The 20,404-nt window shown below is 36.7% G+C and overlaps 1 protein-coding gene across 1 annotated transcript in view; it reads left to right on the forward strand.

The window, feature by feature from the left end:
• The first annotated feature begins 798 nt into the window (after positions 1-798).
• PARN (poly(A)-specific ribonuclease) overlaps positions 799-20,404 on the forward strand; it is a 59,613-nt gene continuing 40,007 nt past the window's right edge. The window contains exons 1-18 of the mRNA XM_057407895.1: positions 799-871; positions 1,218-1,295; positions 2,139-2,218; positions 3,377-3,444; positions 3,539-3,620; positions 4,365-4,425; positions 5,030-5,195; positions 5,416-5,481; positions 6,215-6,253; positions 8,158-8,200; positions 8,938-9,018; positions 11,137-11,193; positions 12,364-12,441; positions 13,592-13,635; positions 14,122-14,164; positions 15,877-15,952; positions 18,149-18,259; positions 18,344-18,413. Coding sequence (XP_057263878.1) covers positions 853-871; positions 1,218-1,295; positions 2,139-2,218; positions 3,377-3,444; positions 3,539-3,620; positions 4,365-4,425; positions 5,030-5,195; positions 5,416-5,481; positions 6,215-6,253; positions 8,158-8,200; positions 8,938-9,018; positions 11,137-11,193; positions 12,364-12,441; positions 13,592-13,635; positions 14,122-14,164; positions 15,877-15,952; positions 18,149-18,259; positions 18,344-18,413 — 1,262 coding nt within the window. The 5' untranslated portion in view covers positions 799-852. The remainder of the gene's footprint in view (positions 872-1,217; positions 1,296-2,138; positions 2,219-3,376; positions 3,445-3,538; positions 3,621-4,364; positions 4,426-5,029; positions 5,196-5,415; positions 5,482-6,214; positions 6,254-8,157; positions 8,201-8,937; positions 9,019-11,136; positions 11,194-12,363; positions 12,442-13,591; positions 13,636-14,121; positions 14,165-15,876; positions 15,953-18,148; positions 18,260-18,343; positions 18,414-20,404) is intronic.

A 20,404-nucleotide genomic window follows, 5' to 3' on the forward strand; every position in this document is an offset into this window, starting at 1 on the left:
ATGTAGAATTTTCCATTTGTTTTTATTCTGCTAGAATTCTGGAGAAAAATTCACCTGCTGTTTGAACTCTCAACCCACAGCACATACACTGAACTCTGCATGCTGTCCTGGCCCACAGCTGCTCTTTCTGCTCCTGTGCAACAACTCATCTCTTGGGCAGTTGTTCCCTTCCACAGCACACATGCGCAGACATCTTGCTGGGCACTGAGCCTTATTTACAGTTATTCCGCAGTGTCGTGTGAAAGTGATGGGTTTAGCATTTTAACAAGGAACACAAATGCTTCTTCCATAATACCTCAAACCTACAAGCTCTCTGGGACTATCCACTATTAAGGCACAACCACCGCAAGTTCTACATTATGCTCCTGGTATGTTCTCACACACTCCTATTCCCTCTTTCTTGCTGGTGCTAGTTCTGCCTTTCTGGTCTGAAAGGCCAAGGCGGCGTTTTCCCACGTGTAGCATTTCAAAACACCCCCAAAAGAGCAGCTCTGTCAGAAATCCTTTTCAGCCAGCGGGCCCCTTACAGCTTCTCCGCTTGGCGGCGGGGACAGGCCACTTTTCAGGCCTAATAGTCGGCTGTTGCATTGGCCCTAAGTCTGCTGCCGCTCACCCATCGGTGCGAGACCGGCCCTTCAACCTCCTCACCAGAGAGCAAAGCAAAGCAAACCAAACCCTGAACCCCTCCTACAAATCGCCAAGTGCCGCCGCAGGGGAAGATGGCGGCTACCGCCCCGCCCCGTCCCGCCCGCGGGCTCTCACGTGGGCGCTCACGTGCAGCAGGGCGGGAGGAGGGGTTTCCGGCAGCGCTCGGTGGAGGGTGAGGGTGTCGCCGGGCCTCGCCGGTGCGTGATGGAGGTGACCAGAAGCAGTAAGTGCCTCAGCCGCCCATCTGCGCCGTGTTCGAGTCGCACCTCGTTGGTCACGGTGGGATGCCCCGAGCCGATGCTGCAGAGGACGTCCCAGTATCCCAGCGTCCCGGCTTCCCTTTTCTAGGCTGATGGTGGGGCCCAGCCTTACTCTCTCCTTTAGCGACTGAGGGGGTGCGCGCGTCTCCCCTCACGCGTAGGGCACAGCCCGAGGGCTGAGGGGACAGCGGGCGGGCCCGGGGGTCTCACAGCCCTCGCTCGCTGGCAGGTGCGGGCCGCCTCTGCCCGTCTGACGGGCGGCGGGAGCCCGTCAGTGGTCTCAGGTGTGTTTTACCCCTCTATCCGCAGATTTTAAGGATACCCTCAACAAAGTGTATGAAGCCATTGAGGAGTCGGACTTCCTGGCTATTGACGGGGAGTTTTCAGGTACAGTCGCACCTGTGATTGTGAACCTTTGGCGGTATCTGTGTGGGATCCAGGTGCCCATGCTCGCTCATGTAACACGTTTCCGTGTCAGCTTGAAAAGGCTAAGGCTATGCCAGAATGATTTAACTACTTCTTACATGTGGAATAGTAAGAGTTTGGGCAAAAGCAGATGTCATACTCATACTGCTTCTACTCCCTCTATGCAGTAATCTTTTAACATGTTAATTGATTTTCAGCTGTAGCTCAGGAAAAAAAAATTAAAGATTTTGTATGTGTCACAGTGGCAAGAGGTTGGGATAAATAGGGGAGTGTTTGGACGGGGAAAGATGGTAGTAAGAGCTTTATATTTATAAAATTCAGAGGGTTTATGCATCAGTAATAAGTGCTTTGGTTTTGGGATGCAGATTTCACTCAACCATAAAGCATAAATGTCATCAAAACTAGCTTTATTAGATGTGGTGCTTATAAAAATATGGTTGTTAAGTATTGCTTAAAGTGTCATTCAACAAATCTATGAGCAGCACTCTTCCCATTTTTATGTTGACTTTGGTCCTGCATTATGTTGTAAAGACCCATCAACATTATGTTACTAGAAGGTCTTCCCATGTTGCTGGTCATGTTGAATAGGAGCTAGAGCAGCAGAACTTTACTGCTAGAACACTACCGTTGAACTGTGTGGCTTTTATGTTGACGTGCATACTTCTGTAGTAGCAAATCTTTCTCAAATAATATTAACACACACTTTAAATTAAAATGTTTTTCTCAAATTACAGTTGCTCTGTTTCTTTGGTGTGGCTAATTTTGAAAAGCTTACCCAAAACAAAATATGTTCTATTTTTTCAGGCATCAGTGATGGGCCTTCTGTTAGTGCATTAACCAATGGCTTTGACACTCCAGAAGAAAGATATCAGAAACTTAAAAAGGTAAAGTGTTTACCTCGACTGAAATGAAAATGTTGGAAAAAGGTTAGAAGTCCTTAGTTCAGAATGGAGACAATATAAGGAAATATGACAGAGGACTGTAAGACTGGGTTACATAGATCAGATGGGGATTACTTGGCTCAGTGTCTCTACTAACAAGTATTGGGGAGTGTTACATTAAACTCGCAGAAGTCATAGTTGGAACAGACAGATGTCATTCCTCATGCAAGAGTCAGTAGATTGTAGAGCTTGTGACGGGATGTTGCAAGTGTTAACGGGATGTTGTGAGTTCAAAGGGGGACTGGGTAATAGAAGTTCAGTGACAGAGAGACTACATCAGGATTGGGGTCCTTCCCAAACTACCTCCCCTGCTAGTATGTACTGTCCTTAACAAAACGTAAATGCCAGCTGCCAGCACCACCTTTGCCTCTCTGCAGCACACACACACAGAAGAAAGGTGCTGGAGGGTGTGGAAAGAGTTTTGAAAAGTAACCAAATGAACATGAGGGACAACATATGGTGTGTGAGGGTCAAAAGGTACAAACTGTGATGCTTTGGGTTGTGGGTTTGGTGTTTGGTGTTTTTTTTATTTTCTCATATTCTTTCAGTGGTGCTAAAAACCTTTCCAGTATTGATCCAACAGTTGTGAAGTACTAGAGAACATGATGATAAAATGCCTAGTGACTATGCTAGCACATATGTCGCACTATTCACTGTTAACCATGTGGGTTAGAAGAATATTAAATGCATTATTACACTTATTTGAAAACTATACATAGCCAGTGTCCCTCACAGTGCGCTCCCATGTTATAGGGAATATAAATGAATGTTGAGAAGGAGACTGACAGCTGCTTTTAGGTGCAGCATCTCTTGTGTGTGAGCAGTGGGTGGAGAGAAATGGAACTTCCATCAGTTCTTGTCTGTTTATGGAATGGAAGTGCATACTACAAATCAGCCTTGGTAGTAGTTTTTTGGGATGAAAACTTGTTGAAAAGCTCTGGTATATTTACTTCAAAATTACCAGTAGATCAAATATTTGTTAAGAAGATTCAGATTTGCTTAATTTTGAAATGGAAAATAATAATTTATTGTGGATGCACCTACTGATCTTTGAATATGTACGATTTTTATTCTCATGCAAAGTTTTCCTTTCCTTTCCAGCATTCCATGGATTTTTTGCTCTTTCAGTTTGGCCTTTGCACTTTTAAATATGATCATACAGAAGAAAAGTATGTTATTCTCTTATTCCTTGTTTTCTTAATAGAAGAATTTATGAAGTAATATTAATAAGCTCTATTGACATGGAACTCTTCTTTTCTACAGGTATATAATGAAGTCATTTAATTTCTATATTTTTCCCAAACCCTTTAACAGAAGTTCACCAGATGTCAAGTTTGTCTGTCAGGTTAGTGGAAAAAGAAGTTTAATTTTGTTTGGTTAAAGTATACCTGCAATAAACTGAAAAATATTCCCATGAAAACTACATCATTGTAGATGGAGAAGTGGTTGGTTGTTTTAACAGCTTAAAAGGCAGGAAAACATAAGGTTTTGGGTTTTGTTTGTTTTTATTTTTTTTCTCATAAAAGAAATAGGCAGTGGTTAAGAGCAATCCCTAAAACTGAGCTTTAAGGGAATCTTTTTGACTTCAGTTTTTAGATCTTATTACACATTACATTGTGTGGTTTCTGGAATTGGAGATAATGCTCCAAACCTGGCAAGATGATTCTATTTATTTTTTTTCCTTTCTTCTCTGACTTCCTGGTCGCTTGCCTTTTCTGTTTGATCCTTTATTCCCATCTGCTTATCTCACTTTCACTGCTTCCCAGGCAATTGCCAGCATTTTTCTGGTCTCAGATTTGTTCTCCTGAACCACATTTTGCTTTCTTTAGTTTCCTCGCTCCACCTACCTTATTCTTTCATCTTTATCCCTTTTATGCGTTTATTGTTCTTGTAATTTATGGAAGTTAAAAATAAATAACAAAAGTAGCAATGCATAAAATCTCTATGGCTTCTTTAGCCTCAGCAACTTCGGTTGATCTTCACTTTAGACTTCATACAATTTCTTAAAAATTGTAAAATTAACTAAATTGATCATTTTATGCCACAGATACTCTTGCTGATTGTAAGCTATTTTATTTTGTTGTTGCAGAGTTCAAGTATAGATTTTTTAGCAAATCAAGGATTTGATTTTAATAAAGTGTTTTGCAATGGTGAGTTCTGTTTCTTTTCTTTCAATACTTGCAAAAATCATGTTTTCGTTTTATGCAAAAAGAAAAAGGCAGCCATTCATGACATAATGTAGTTCTTAGAATTATTCTTCTGCAATCTACAACTGTGCTGATAGTTACTCTCTTTTAAAAAATTTGTTGTATAGATTCAACAGAATACATAGAGTAACAAGTTATGTGTCTGTGTAATGGATTAGTAGTAACATTTTAGAAAAGGTATCAGTGCATTGTAATAGGAGCTGCTGCCAGCTGTTATTAAAGTGATCCATATAGCAAGGAAGAGGAGTGCTAAGTATTGTGATCTGCAGCTCTACAGTCCTCTTGCAGATGAGGCATATAGCTCTGAAGAGTCCAGTGTTACCAGCTAATATGGCATATGGCATAAGGACACCTGTAGACACAGATAAATAATGGGCTCTAGAACAGATGATTGAAAGGGAAAGACATGTTTTGAGGCTTCAGGGTCATAACACAGGCAATTGCTTGGTTAGTAGTAAGTTTTTGCTAAATCACACATCCCTAATTTGTCTCTAATTATGATGAGCTTTAAAACGTCTTTTTTTTCTTTATTATTATTTTTTTAAAGGAATTCCATATTTAAATCAGGAAGAAGAAAGACAACTAAGGGAACAGTATGATGAAAAACGTTCTCAGGCCAATGGTGCAGGCTCTCTGTCATACATTTCTCCTAATGCCACAAAGTGTCCTGTAACAATTCCTGAAGACCAGAAAAATTTCATTGAAAAAGTAGTGTAAGTAAAATAATTTAATATCCTCTGATGTTGTTGAAATGAAGGCATAAACAATAGCGACATGTTCATATGTTGAAGCTATTTTTATTAGCTGTGCAATAGTTCTCTTTTTGTTACGAAGCATTTTCTTTCTTTTTTTTTTTTTTTTTTTTTGGAGAAAGCTGTAAGCATCATAAAAATAAAACATTAGATATAGGAGCAAATCATCTGTTTCTTCCAGGGAACAGATAGAAGACTTGCTAAAGAATGAAGAAAATGAAAGTTTGGAACTGGAGCCATGTACAGGGTTAGTCTCTGAAATTACACATCTTTTAAAAAAAATATTTATTTTGGCCATATAGAATTGGGGGAGTGATAAAGAAGAAAAAAATCTTTACTTGGGTTAACTATAGTAAAATCTACATTTGACTAATCTCCGAAGGTTGAGAAAACATGGTAATTTATATGGATGTCATACTCTGCTTTATGAGCTATACCTCCTGCGGGCAGTGACAAAATATTTCGGTATAGTCAGGAAGTTTCTTGCATATGTGAGCCTCCTTTTGCTACTGCTGAAGTGCTGCATAAGCCCTGGATATTTTACAATTTTATAATCAGAGTTCTCAATTCTATTGAGCTTTTGGTAGTTTGTAGTTGACGCTTTGTATTGGAACTGATTTTAGTGGGTTTCCTTCAAAAAGTGCATTTAGCTTTGGAGTCCAGATGTTTGGAGAGTACAGTTACTTAAAAATAAAACGTAAGAAAATAATAATTTAAAAATAGTAGAACATTGTGAAGCTTTGGGGTAAGATAACATCACTGTGTCTGTATTTAGTAATGGCCACAGAATATTTACTTATGGGAAGATAGGTAACTATACAATGGTATATTGAACAATTCAGTAAAACCCTTGCAAGGCTATATATTCTGGTAGCAATGACTTATGTTTAAAAAGCTTTCTACAAATGAACATGGAGTAGACTTAAACTGAACAGTTTTGTAAGAAGAGAATTAGTAACACAATTATCTTTTGATTTCAGATTTCAGAGGAAATTAATTTATCAGACCTTGAGCTGGAAGTAAGTTACTGGTAATACTGCCTTACTGTGTATTTTTAGTATTTCTGATAAGAAACCTGGGTAAGATCTGATCTACTTAACCTCAGAGGTGTTTTTCCTTTAAGAGAAGAATTTTATAATGTTTTGAAGATAAATTGCATTAAACTGGTTTATGATATGACTATTTGTTTGAATATTTTGAAGCTTAGTGTTTTTTTATCATTCCTATCTAAAATCTGTGAATGGAACAACACAGCCTAGAATTACATAACAAATGCAACTTGACAGGTTTTTAGTGAACAGAAAGTGCATGTACTTATACAGACTGTAGGCTTTACCTGAGAAACTGCTAGTTGTGTAGTAAATAGTAGGTACTGGTATGTTTATACGTTTTCTGTTAGATACCAAGTCTGAGCATTTCTGATGACTTTAAAAATCATAATTCTAGTAGTAATTCTGTTGTCCTTTCTTGGCTTATTTTATCACTCATCTTTGCCTAAATATGTCCCTTAAGGCCTGAGGAGAAACTGTAAGGCTGTTAGAGATGAGATTTTCATTGTTCTGATTGGATTAGTCCAATGGCAGAATATAGTGGAGATCTTTTTCTGTACATTAACCAAATGTACAGAGTTCAGTGTTGCAATAGTATCTGTCACTCTTGCTACTTACACTGGAAGTGGATAAAATAAAGCTCCTCTATATAATGAAATCTCGAGAAGTGTGAACTAATCTGAAAAAATGAGGTGTTTTTGAGATTTTTTTTTTCTGTGTACATTTTAAAGTATCAATAGCTTCCAGTGACACAGTGTTATGCTGTCTGCTTATTCCTCCTTCTTCTGTCAGTGGATGGAAAAGTGCGTTCATGAATTCTCTTTGTATTAACATTGAGCTGTGTTGCTTTATGTGTATACAGCTCTGTACACTGTGTGTGTACACTGGCAAGAGAAAGCAAAGTTGTGAAGTTAGCATGGAGATAATTAAAGCAGAAGACAGGTTATTGATTGCCCTTGTATCCTGAACCCTTCACAGGTCATTTTCTCTATGTTCTGTGTTCTCAGTGTTCTGTTGTGCAACTGTGTTTTAATGCATCCAGGGTCTGTGACATGTAACAGCTTCAAAGTGAGGTCTAGGTGTAAAATTGTGTGAGAAGTCAGGGTGGAAAGGATACAGTAGCTTTCTAGTATATGTTATCTAGTGCTAGTTTTAGTAGTAACCAGAGGATTAAAGAAACCTGCCAGTTCTGCGATGATTGTATACTTGTGATTAGTATATAATAATGGGAAGATCAGAGATAGTGTCTACTTGCTAAGCAGTGAAAGACAATATTTTCTTTGACTTTTCTGTCATTTGGATGCTCTGTGTATGGTAGTTCTTTGGTAATTAAATGTGATTGTGGTGGAGCGATGCAGCCTTGTAGCAGAGGTAATGACATTTGTATTAATATTTTCTATTAAAGCTTATTGTTAGCAGGAAGTTCAGGGTTGATTATAAATGCTAGAATAAGTGACATATGAAAGGCATGGAGTCACCAGAGAAGCTGTCTTGTGGCTGCAGGTAACCGAGAGCTTTCTCACGAGTGTTCTGGGTTTGAATTTCTTGAAAGCAGAGATTCTGGATTGTAATGAAATATCTAGACGTTTATTTAATATTACTAAAATATGAAGTTACAGGTTCCATAGCAGTAGGATGGGAAATTGCATAAGAAAATAGGTTTTAGTGCCAGTTACTCTTAGATAATGTAAGGAGGCCAATTTAACTAGCCTACTGCTTCAAATTTTCCATTATTTTACATTTAACGGAATTTTTAATAGTTCCTTTGCACTTAAGACTTATAGTAATAATGAAGCATGAAATCTACTGTTGCAGTTTCAATATGCTAAATTAATAACTACTTTTTAATTTTTTTTTCATTTGTTTTCATTTAGGTATCCAAAAGGTATCCATGTGGAAACTGTGGAGTCAGATAAGGTAACTAGTCTTGTTACTGTCTGTAACATTTGTTCTGTTTAAAGGAAATTGTATTTCTTACTTTTACCAACTCTCCTAACTTAGATCAAACTTAAGCTTTATTATACAAAATGCAAAACTTTTTAAGTGGAACTAATTTAGAACATTAAATATGACCACGTGAAGGGTAAGCATGTATTTCTGTGGCTTAATAATTTTTTTAAAAGGGTACTCAAAGGTATTTTAAGATGTAGTGGTTTCAGCAACCTGATCTAGTGGAGGGTGTCCCTGCCCATGGTCCCCACCAGGGGTTTGGTATTAGATGATCTTTAAGATCCCTTCTAACCCAAACCATTGTTTGATTCTTTCTATTGGTGAAAAGTAGATCTCGATCTTAGAGGAAAAATAATGGCATAACATGCTGTATCCTGACTTCCCAGCACAAATTCCTGCTTCAAGAAGTATTTGGAATCTGCTGTTTACAAGGAAATGCTGATAACCTTTCCTCAGAAGTAAAAGGTGGATTCAGTAAAAGTTAAGTTTGGTGGATGAATCTAATGCAGCTTTCTAAAGTAGGGATTTGTGAGTAGCTACTAAAGTGGTACTTACAGTAGAAGAACTCATGTTGCCAGGTAACTGTTGCTGAGGTATGACGTAGTTTTCTTTACAGTGTAAATTTACAAAAAAATCACAGTGGTCTTAAGTATAATCTTCTTGGAGTCTCAAACTATGTATTTTTATTTTTTTTTAAATTTTAGAAGGAGAGATATATTGTTATTAGCAAGGTAAATGAAGAAGAGCGAAAAAGAAGAGAACAGCAGAAACAAGCAAAAGAACAGGTAAATAAGTTCCATTTCATTAGTTTTACGTGAAAAGGGGAGAAGGAGAATCTATGACTTCAATCAGTCATGCAGAATTGTGCGATAGGGTTTGGTAGTATTTCCCTTTTGTTTGGCTGTGGCTGTTGTCTGAAACTGATCCTCCAAATTCTGCGCGATAATTTAGGTTTTGCAGTAGAGCAAGAAGAGTCACCAGGCACTCAAGAGAATTTTAAAAAATGAGCAATTGTAGAATACTGAACTAGTATTTGAGAGCAGTGAATTCCTCCTTCTACGAATCTGCTCTATCACAGAACCATGGTTTAGTAATAGGAAACATCAGCTGATTGCATTTATTAGTGCTGTATGATAGCAGTCATTGCAAAAAGGCTTGCAGAAATTCTCAAACAAGTTTGCACAATTATTTGCATTTGCAGTCTGTCCTTGAGATAGTATTCTGTTATAAAACTTACTCTTAGTTGTCTGAGTTGAAATGTCATGTACAGTTAATGTCATCTGACTTTTCTTGATAGAAGCACGCTGCACACTATAGTAACTACTGTACTACAAGTTGATTGGAAGGTGATGTCTGGTGTATTTGGGCACTCTCATCATTTTTTTATGGGACATGATATTTTTGCTTGCTGAGTCTGACATGCGTTTCAAGAAGTCATAGGACTTGAATCTTGGGAATTCTTGATCACACTCTTGTGCTTTGTACTTGCATGTTTCAAGATTAAGTCAATTTGGCAGAGCAAATAATACTTGCATGCAGAATGCCTCTTAAGAGGGAAAGAGATATTTAAGAGACCTCAACTAATGTGACCTTTTTTTTTTTCCAAAAGGCAAGTTAAGAACAATTTACTGCTACAGTAGGTTTTTCTGAAGCAGTCTTTATAGATTCAATATTCACTCTGACTTGTGGCATTCAGAGCCAAACTAAAATAACAATGAATGTTTTTGTTGAATTTCACTTCTCGTTGAACAAAGATAATGCAAGGCAGAAATTACTCCTCTATTCCTGAAAAGGAAGAATCTGTTACAAAAAATATTTAAGTGAAGCTAAAATAGATGCTGTAGACAGATCCCCCCCAAACTAATCTGAGTCAGTTTAAAATGTGTAGCTCACACTGAATAATATTGTAGTTGTATAATATTTCTTATTCTGTTTATATAAAGAGTGAGGAATGTTTCTTACCCAATCTCAATGTCAGCATAAAAATACAGTTTGATTTAATAGAAATAACAATCAGGATTAATTCTGATGCATCTTACAACAGTGCATGTTGTAATACGGCTGAAGATACGTAGCTTAATTTTAGCAGCATCTTGAGCTATTTGGAGTCTTATGGCTGTTGAGCACTCTAGAAGATAGTATATTGACAGTGAACTGACTACAGCTGTACTGGTCTGGTTTGGCTATTAACTGCCTTTACAGCCCGTATGTTGCTGCACTTTGCATTTGTGGCTAAGTGTTGATACCACATATGTATTTTGGCTACTTGCTGAGCAGTGCTTGTGCGGTGTCAAGGCTTTCTCTCTCTCTTCCACTCTGCCCAATAGCAAGTAGGCTGAGGGAAGTGGGCAAGAGGTGGAGAGGGGATGTCTGTGGTTATGGTGGTGTTTATTTTCCCAAGCAACCTTTATGTGTGCTGAGACCCTGCTTCTCAGGAAGTGGTTAGACATCTTCCAGCTGATGGGAAGTGATGAATGAAGGCCTGTTTTTGCTTTGCTGGTGCATGCAGGTTTTACTTTTCTTACGAAGTGGTCATTACATTGATCCAGGAGTCTTTCTGCCTTCATTTGAATTTTTTTTGTTCCTCTCCCTTTTCCCCAGGAAAGGGGAGTGATCAAAAGGCAGAGTGAATGTTTGGCTTCTGATCAGGGTCAACCCACCACAATAGCTTGTGACTTGTCTGACTTTACAGTGAACTATTGCTACATATGAAACTGGAATTCTGTCAGCAGCCTCCTGTTCTGACCTCATGTATCTTCCAAATACTGACATTTCCTCTGTGGTTTGTTCTTAGCTATATCTGAGAAACATTTTGAGCTAACTGGTGTGTCTGGTAGTTCACAGGTACAGCTTTGACAATACTTGTATTTCTATTTCACTGATGTCAGGATCTTTGCTTGCAGGAGGAGTTGAATGATGCAGTAGGGTTTTCCAGAGTCATTCATGCCATTGCTAATTCTGTAAGTTAACATCATTTTTAGTGTAACTTTGGTTGTAAAAAAGAAAAGAAGGAATTCTTTTGTAGTTACATTTTGGAAGATAAAATGAAATACAAGTTAAAGTGACTTCTTTCTAAGTTGATGTTGCTTCATGTTTCATAGTGGCTGGCTGTAGTATTTTAAGAAAAGTCTAAGCAAGTGACATGAGCAACCTTATCTGTAAAAGTCAATTACTAATTTCTTAGGGCTCTAACAAGATTCTTTTAAGTAACTAGGCTTTGAGGGCTTTTTTTCCTCTGTCCTGAAAAAGATGTTGGTGTTTTTTTTTTTTTTTGTGGTTTGTTGTTTGAGGTTTTTTTGGGGGGGAGGGGAGGTGTGTGTGTTTGGGTTTTTTGGTTGTTTTGTTTGGTTGTTTGTTTTTGTTTTGTTTGTTTTTGTTTGGTTGTTTTGTGGTTGTGTTTTTTTTTTCCTGGCAGTTAAAGGCTTAATCAGAGAAGGTCATCTGGTTCTCTTACATGGTTAAAACAGGCTATAGTTTTACATCTGTCCCCTTCAGACCAATTATTTTCATGTAGTTGTTATAGCCTGTTGTGTAGAAAAGAAATGCGTATCCATATTGTTATCTCTAGCACGTGGAGGATGCAGGGAAGTGGAAAAGGTCGTCATGTTAAATGAATCAAAGTTACCATTTTAAAAAATTACTTTTTCAAGAAGGAACTTGCTTCTACAACATCTGGCATAAGGTTTTGCACTGTGAATACCAGATCATGCCTGTAGTAACTATCATATGTTACAACCATAAAGAATATGTTGTGAGTGTACAAGTTGTAAACTAAAAGGTGGTGGACTGAGATAGCACTTGACTTCAATCTTAAATAGATAACATTTGGAAACCAAGTTGTAAGTGTCTGTTCTAGTGCATCTTCTTAACATTTTCAGCAGCTGCTGAAGGCTGTAATTAGTTGTGAGTAGTGAAGATTAAGAGTAGAGGCTGTGATTAGAGGAAAAAGGAGTGGCTGCTCTGAATGAATGGAGTAGCCTGTGGGTCAGGCAGAGAGCAAATAGGTAGGTTTGGTTTGGGCTTTTTTCCCAGCTGCCCTTGGCTAGCATCTGGGATAGGTGCTTTTCATATATTGCCCTTGCCATAGCCATGATTGGAAGGGTAACTAGCATTTAATGTTCTTTTCACAGGGGAAGCTTGTTATTGGGCACAACATGCTGCTGGATGTTATGCATACCATACACCAGTTCTATTGTCCCCTACCTGATGTAAGTGATCTTCTGAGTGTTCAGATGATGAAATAAATGCCTTAATGTATTTGTGTTTAGTCTTATCTCCAGACTTGATAGTGAATGGAAGCATGTGACTATCTTAAGAGCAACAGAAAAGTATTTAAAAAAAAAAAAAAGTCACGTGTTACGCCTGGCTACTGTCTTATTTTCTTAAATCTTCATGTAGAAAGCTTAGCTGGATGGAATTCTTCCCCTTTACATTTTTTAAATGTTTAATTTAAACATTGGGATTTGATTTCTGTTGTGATTTCTGCTGTATCTGTTAGTCCTTCAGAAACTGCTTGGATAATGGCAGGTAAATTTAACCAACTTGTTAAGATCCTGGTTTGGAGCTTCAGCATTATTATGTGGCATTTTTTCCCTCTGTAGTTTACAGTGTCGGAATACGTATTTTAATATAATATAGTACAATTAACAAAGGATAAGAAATCTTGTAGCAAGATGATGTTCAAGTGAAGAGGTGAAATGTCTGAATAATTGGAGGGAGCATACTTTCATGACTGCAGTAGCCTAGCAATGAAGTTACACTAAACAATGTATTGGAACTGAGGGCATTGTCTGAAGAAACCAAAGATCTCATTGGACGGGTGGCCTGTATAGTAGTTATATTAATTGCAATCCTCAAGGGCTTGTGCGTGTTAGGGGAAAGACTTGATTATGAGATGGGAGAAGAGTCTGGGACCTGTTCGGATGGTATTGGAACACAGGCAGTTGTCAATTGTTCCTGTATGTCTGACACGGAAGATCTAGCCTTATAGGCAGTCAGTTGTCCCCCCTGGAGTGACTGCTGGCAAATTAAATGCTGGGAACATTTAGGTAGAACTGTTAATGCAGCTGGAATTAGAGGTAGTCTATGTTATATAATAGGATAGGGTATTGGAGGTCATTCAGTATTTTTCTTGCAAGTTGTACACAAATCAGAGATAATTAGTCTGTAGTTCTGTGTAATTGCAGGTGGTATTTACATAATGCTGATGAATACATCTCTTAAGATGTGAGAATTCAGTCACTGTTACCTCAATTTTAGAAGCTGATTGGATAATTATAGCTACTGCTATCTATCATCCTGAGACTGATAAACAGTTAACTTATTTTAATTTTATCTTCTGGTTTAATGTTAAATTAGGACCTAAATGAGTTCAAGGAAGTAACATCATGTGTCTTTCCCAGGTAAGTTCTTAGTTCAAACTTTCAGCTGTTTTAGTACTGTTTTAACAAGCTGATATTGTTTGTCCTAGCCCTAGCTTAGTTCTTACTGGAAATAAAATTGGGAACAAGTTAGATAAATACAGTTTTTAAAGTATTCTGTAGCATCTCTTTTGCAGAAGAGCAGTGCTATTGTTCCACTTCTTGGCAAAAGATGCAGCTTTGCTACCCCGTGGTTTTTGGCATGATATTTGGTGTTTTGAGTCTGCGCTACATTTTGAATAAGATTTATTAGCTACTTATTGTTTGCATCTCTTGCTATTGCTTAGTTGTTGTCCTTTTTCATGCTGAACAAAGCCAAGGGGTGTTTTGGCTGCTCTGAAATCTAAGAGTAATTTTTCAACAGGGTGCAACTGCTGTTTCTCAGCTAATACACCAAAACATTTTTGAGGATTTAGCAAAACTGACATTCTTCCATTCCAACTTATTTAGCTATTACTTTGTTTCTAGGCTATTGGATACTAAACTGATGGCAAGTACACAACCTTTTAAGGTAAATTAATATAATATTCTAGAATTATTTGAAGGTACAAGTTTGCATTAAGTGTCTATTGAAACATTATTTTTTTTTTAGAGAAAAAAATACCTAAGAATATTTTCTGTGATGCTCCTTTTTTGAAAAAGAATGAATTTTCTTAGCCCTTTATCTAAACTTATAAAGTCTTCAGGGTACAAATTTTTACTTTTGTACAAGTAGCTTTTGTGTTTGTCACAGTTTTAAGGTAACTTAGCAGCTTTGAATTCTGAAAGTGCATACAGGTTTTACTACTTAAAATGCAATTAGCATTCTTTTGCCTTGTAAATTAGCACAAGACTGCATGTCTCCTGAGGAGAAACCAAGAATTGTTATTCATGAGCAAATAGGACCGGGAAGCTACTTGTATACTTGAAGCTTTAGAATATTGTGAATGCTGACTTAGATTTGTGTAGAAAAAGATGCTTGAATATCATCACTAAATTCTGTTGGGGCCTGCTGTTCAGTGGGTAGCCAGGAGAAAAAATTACAGGCTTCTCTTAAAGCCTCTTGTAGCGTGAATTTTATTTTTCCAAAGAAGTATTGAGATAAGTGATCATACCCTCTTGCTTTTCTGTGTGCCTTTTGGAATGAAATAATTAAATAACATGTTGATGAGTCAACACCTGTGTTTCTGCGTGTTTCTGCATGTCTCTGACTTCAGAGCATTGCATAACATAAAATCTCATTAAAATGTACTTAGTAGATATTTTCAGGTTTGTCTTGCATCCTACTGTAGTAAGAATACAAAAATAAGATTTTGTATTCTGAAAACTAATAATGCTGCACAAGTTTTATGTTTGCTACAGTTATGTTGATATTTGTAATTTTTACAGTAGCTGCTTAGGGTTTAGGCTGTTGTTATTAAATGGTGCTTTGGGATGCCAAAATAATACGTCATTTGAGCTTGTTCATTGTACTGAGTTCTTGATAACTTTTCAGACTGCAGGCTTGATAACTGTAAACAACTGTCTTCATGTAGAACCAAAGGAAATTTGTCCTCAAAAATTTCAACTTTAAGAAAGATTGTGTGAGAGTTTTTGTTTTCTCTTGATATTGATTCTGCATGTTTTTTTCATTGTACTGATTTACATTGTATGTTTTATTAAGAACTTCAGTGAGTTTGGTTTGAAGAAATTAGTTTATGTATCTTTTTGTGACATTTTATGTATACATATATAGATTAAGTAATACAGCTAAACTAAGCTAAAGTGTAGGAATGGCTTTCTGATTGTCATGCTTCTTTCGCTGTCTTTGTGTTACTTTAAATAATCAGTATTTACACTTATAAAACTATTTAAGAATGTTCAGCCAGCAGGCACACTTTAATGTTCAATGCCTTCAACTGTAATGTTCAGTATTTGAGATATTTTGCCTTGCTGTTCATGCTGCCTTTTTCCCTGCCACATGTGTCATGCATGGAGCCGGATTCAAATAGAAATATTACTCTGGCATAATTCACCATCAAAAATTGTGAAAAGTATTAATAAATGCTTGCGACTTGCTGTGTTGTAGGTGAGACAAGTTAACTTCTTGTCTTGACAGACTTCTCTGGTCTGTTAGTTTAAAAGGATGCTATGTATAAGTCCTTAGAGAACACAAGGTGGCAGCAATAAATACTAATTTTATCCAATTTCAGTATCTATGGAAATGTGTTTGGCATTGACAATTAATGGTGTCTTTTCTTGCAGGAGATCATTAATAATACATCCCTTGCAGAACTGGAAAAGCGTTTAAAAGAGGTTCCATTTAGCTCTCCTAAAGTTGGTAAGGATATGTCAAAATGATCTTATTCCTGAAATGTTTTCCTCTTTCAGAGGAAAATGTCTTAATTATTTTTGTTCTTGGTCTGAAATGTAAATTCCCGTATTAATACTTAGGGTTTTAATGACAGGAACTTTAAATGTGGTCAATATACATATACTGCAGTTAAATTTAGACCTATGAGTTGAAGTCAGTAGGAACCTTCTACTTTGTTTCACATTATAGAAGAATGGATGTATGCAGTGAACAGCAGTTTCATCATCTAATGATGGCATTTTGTTTTTTAGGCTGATTTCTTTTTTTTTTTTTCTTTTTTGAGTAACTTGGAATTGTTTTAAAAATGTTTTATTTGATTATTATTGTCCTTCAGATCAAAGCTACTGCATTCTAATGGGCACTTGGACAACAAAACCAAGAAAACTTAGGCAGTTGTGACGAGCTGTGATTTAAGTTCCTTTAGAGCTTTCTTTGCTTCAAGCTGAATGAAAGAATATTTAATCAAAGGGCAAGCTTATCTCAAAATTCTGGAATTTTTCTTAAGCTGCTGATTTAGAAAAGGGCAGGCAATACTGAACGGTAGGTACGTTAGAAGGGAAAGTCTCAATGCTTAATCAAAACCAAGAGTGCTACTTTTTTTGTATCTCTGAATGTGCAGAGCAGATACACTTAAGCTGCAGTAACAGGAGAGATTTATTGATAAGACAGATAATCTACAATCTTCTTGGACAATGAGCAGGAGCTGTTGGTGCCTAGACCTAAGTAGTACCATAAATATGGCATGGACAGTAACTGCATACAGACCTTACTGGCATATCCTCCATAGCATCTTCTCAGGGTGTAACCTAATTTGGCAGCTGTCAGGTACTATTATTTGCTGATGTAATTTAATAATAATTTTACCTTTTTTTTTTTTTCTTGTCCAAAATATGACCATAACAGTTAAAGTGTAAATATTAGATCAGAGATGATCAATGGGGTTCAGGATAACCAAAGCAAAGCATGTTTAAAAATACTAGAGTACTTTTGGTAACAGTTACATTTCTCTTTTCTTTTGGTGTGTATCCATTAAAAAAGTAGAGCACTAAGAAATGTCTTTTTCAGCTCAACCAGTATAGCTTAATCTTGTGTGAATCTGAGACTTTATTTTTTTAAATAAATATTACAAGGGCTTATCTGATAAAAGGCCTGACATTTTGTTCCTCTAGTTTTGTATATAAAAATGGGATTTGGGTTTCTTTTTACAAAATACAAGTAGTATCTATGCTTACGTATTTCTATTGTACAAATTATGCTAATATTTCTGTATCGCTGTTTTAAATCCTGTGTGTTTTTCTTCTTCATTTTAACTTCTTTTTGCTACGTTGAATGCCATAAATTAAATGGAATTGTAGAGTTCACTTTTCAGCCTGTACCTTAATGCAAGGGTCATAATTCTGGCTTTTCAAACAGTTAATTTTGTTCTTCTAGTTCTGTTATCAGTAAAACTTCTACAAGAAGATGAGCAATCTTTTTAGAGGCTGAGAAACTAGCTACAGAGGCGAAATAACTTTGTTGGGAGTGGGAAAAATTTAAATGATACAGAAGAGAAAGTGATGTTCACATATTTCTCTGTTACTGAGACCTTCAGACAGAGAAGTGCCTGTGAAGGTTTCTACTTTGAGGTGTTTCAAGGGATATTTCTCAAGGTCTTCACGCACAAACCAAGCATGACTGTTAATAAATAAATCCTTTAATGACTTTAATTCCATCTTCGTTATTTAAATACCTTGAAGAATCTGACCATAGGTCAGTTGGATGGTTAGCAAACAGGTTAATAATAGAGGTTTTAATTAGGCTGAGTGTCTGTTCTTTTAAATGCAAGGCATTCAGAAAAAAAAAAAGGCCATGTGGGGAATCCTGCTGTTAGAATTAATATTCCGTTTTGGCTAAGTAGGTGTGGGAATTAATAGCTTTATAATAGGAAGCTTTTTAATAGAATAGGACTTCTATCATAGGAACCTATTCTTATTTAAAAATACAAAACAAAATTGTGGGTTTGGCTTTTTTTCCCCAGAACTTCTGAATTTTCAGAAATTCTGAAAATCATATGAACTTACCCAAATTTTCTTTTGATCTGACAAAATAATTGCATGGACCAAGCAAACAGGGTTGCCTCTGGCTTCTGTGATAATATGTTTACAAATTATTCTTTCTCCTCAGAAAGTGCTGATGGGTTTCCAAGTTATGATACAGCTTCTGAACAGCTTCATGAAGCGGGATATGATGCTTACATTACTGGGCTGTGCTTCATCTCTATGGCTAATTTCCTAGGTACATGTGTGACCTTTTTCAGACCTTCTCCTGAGTGCTGTCTGTAGCTGCTTATTACATACTGAATTTTTCTTCATTCATCAGGTTCATTTCTCAGTCCTCCGAAAACTCATGTGTCTGCTAGATCAAAACTTGTTGAACCCTTTTTTAACAAGTAAGTAGTTGTTTTAAAAGACCTGCTAAAATATGGAAAATTAATACTAGCCGTATATGTATATCTAACCTCAAAATCAATGGCTAAGTGCATTTTTCTTTACCCTTCAGTTTTGTCTTTCTGGTTCACACTAGTAATGCTACAGGGAGGCCCAAGTTTATAAAGTAGATACGTTTTCTTTTGCAGAGAGTGGTTTACTTTCTGCTAACCTGTGAAAGGATGCTTAAAAGAGTACCTGGACTGCTTTAATGTTCTTGTCCATGCCAGTGTTGAGAATATTACAACTTGATTTTCTTGTAGTTGAGAAAATTATTTCTGGGGTAACCTTTGGGAATAGTGAAATAGAAGAAAAACAGGACAAGTGTCCTTTATGTTGTAGGACACTGTCAGAAACTTATGATAGTTAAAACTGAGTACACTAAACAGCCTGGAAAAACTAAAATACCCCTACTATAATATCAATCCAAATAACACAAAGCTATTGTGTTAACATTATCAGGTTATTTAAGAAAGCATGATAAACATGTATGGGATTAGTAGTTTGTGGGATGACGCTGTTACCAGTATTTTGCTTTTGAATTGGATCTTCATGCAAATTAGTTGAACAAATTGAAGTAGACTTGAGAAATATAGAAGTCTTTATGGACAGATTTGATTCTTTACATATTTAATCTGTAGATTTTAGCTTATGAAGCTTCTAAAGGTAGCGTAACCTGCCTCCTGAAGAGAAACAAGTTTAAATTAAAAAGGTGCTGGTGCTTTAGTCTGCCTGTTTCTTTAAGGTCAAGAGAAATACCATCACTTCAAACCCTATCTTACAGGAGTTGGGAAAAATAATTATTTTCTCTTCAGATGGCTTACATAAATGAGGGAATAATTGTTATCAATGGCTTTCAGCTTCCATTGGTCTGGAAACCAGATTACTCTAGTGATAGCAGTTACTCTTCACACCGAGACATGTAAAGCAGTAACTCCACATATTCTAGCAGACATTATAAATTATATCTACATTTCTCAGATTGTAGTAGACCCACAGTGACCACTTGATTTGAATGTGAAGGTGACGATAGAATCGATCAGCATAATTTCCTTCTTAGATAGGATTTATCACAGGCCTGTTTTCAGTAATACCAGTGCGCACACAGATGCCAACTAGTAAATGCCAGTCTGGGGGTCGTTTTTTCAATCATTAACCAAAATGGTTTCAGTTCTTTCTAGAGATGTGTATCTGCACAAGTATAAACTGAAGCTTCTAAAACGGTCCGGATAATACACTAAATTTAAGCTTTTCAAGTTACTAAGTTGTATACTTAAAATGTGACTTCCAACAGTGACGTTTCAGAGTTCTGAGAGAAATCCTGATGTGTGTGTTCTGGCTTCAGAGTTAACACTGCCAAACTGTAATGAAAGGGAAAGTTAACAAAAAAATGTAGGGAAATGAGCAGCTTCTTTTTTTCTTTTTTTTTTTTTCTTAAACAAGATCTGAAAATTACTGTTTACCAGAAAAAATGAAAGGCCATTTGTTCTGTGTCTATGCAGAACTTGTAGCTTCTTGTTTCAGAAAAGCTAGGTATTATTTTTAAGTCATGGAAACTTGGAAGACTTGCCATGTCTTTCTTTCACATGATCTTAGAAGCTTTGCCATAGTCTTAACTAACATCTGCCACCTCAGTTCAGTCAGAGCTTGGAGATGAGACTGTCTCACTTTTTCCTTACAAGTGGGCAGGCCAAGGCTTGTATTTTTAAAGCTTTTTTATTCTTTTTTTTTTTTTAATGCAGAATAATAAACCAGAATAAAACAACTCCATTTATTTCATCACTGAAAGAAAAATGAAGTACATGTCAAAAATTAGAGCTGTTAGATACTTAACTGAGCAAGACTTTTGCTCTGTTCAGTATGTCCTTGCAGATCAGATCGCTATTTCCAGCATTTGGTCTGTTTAGCACCTCTAAGTAGCATCTGGAGCTTGTGTGATTTATATAGTTACCCT

The sequence above is a fragment of the Pezoporus wallicus genome, unplaced genomic scaffold (assembly GCF_028554395.1).
Source record: "Pezoporus wallicus isolate ANWC-B61680 ecotype Strahan unplaced genomic scaffold, APGP_CSIRO_Pwel_v1 contig_4012, whole genome shotgun sequence".
Lineage (NCBI taxonomy): Eukaryota > Metazoa > Chordata > Aves > Psittaciformes > Psittacidae > Pezoporus > Pezoporus wallicus.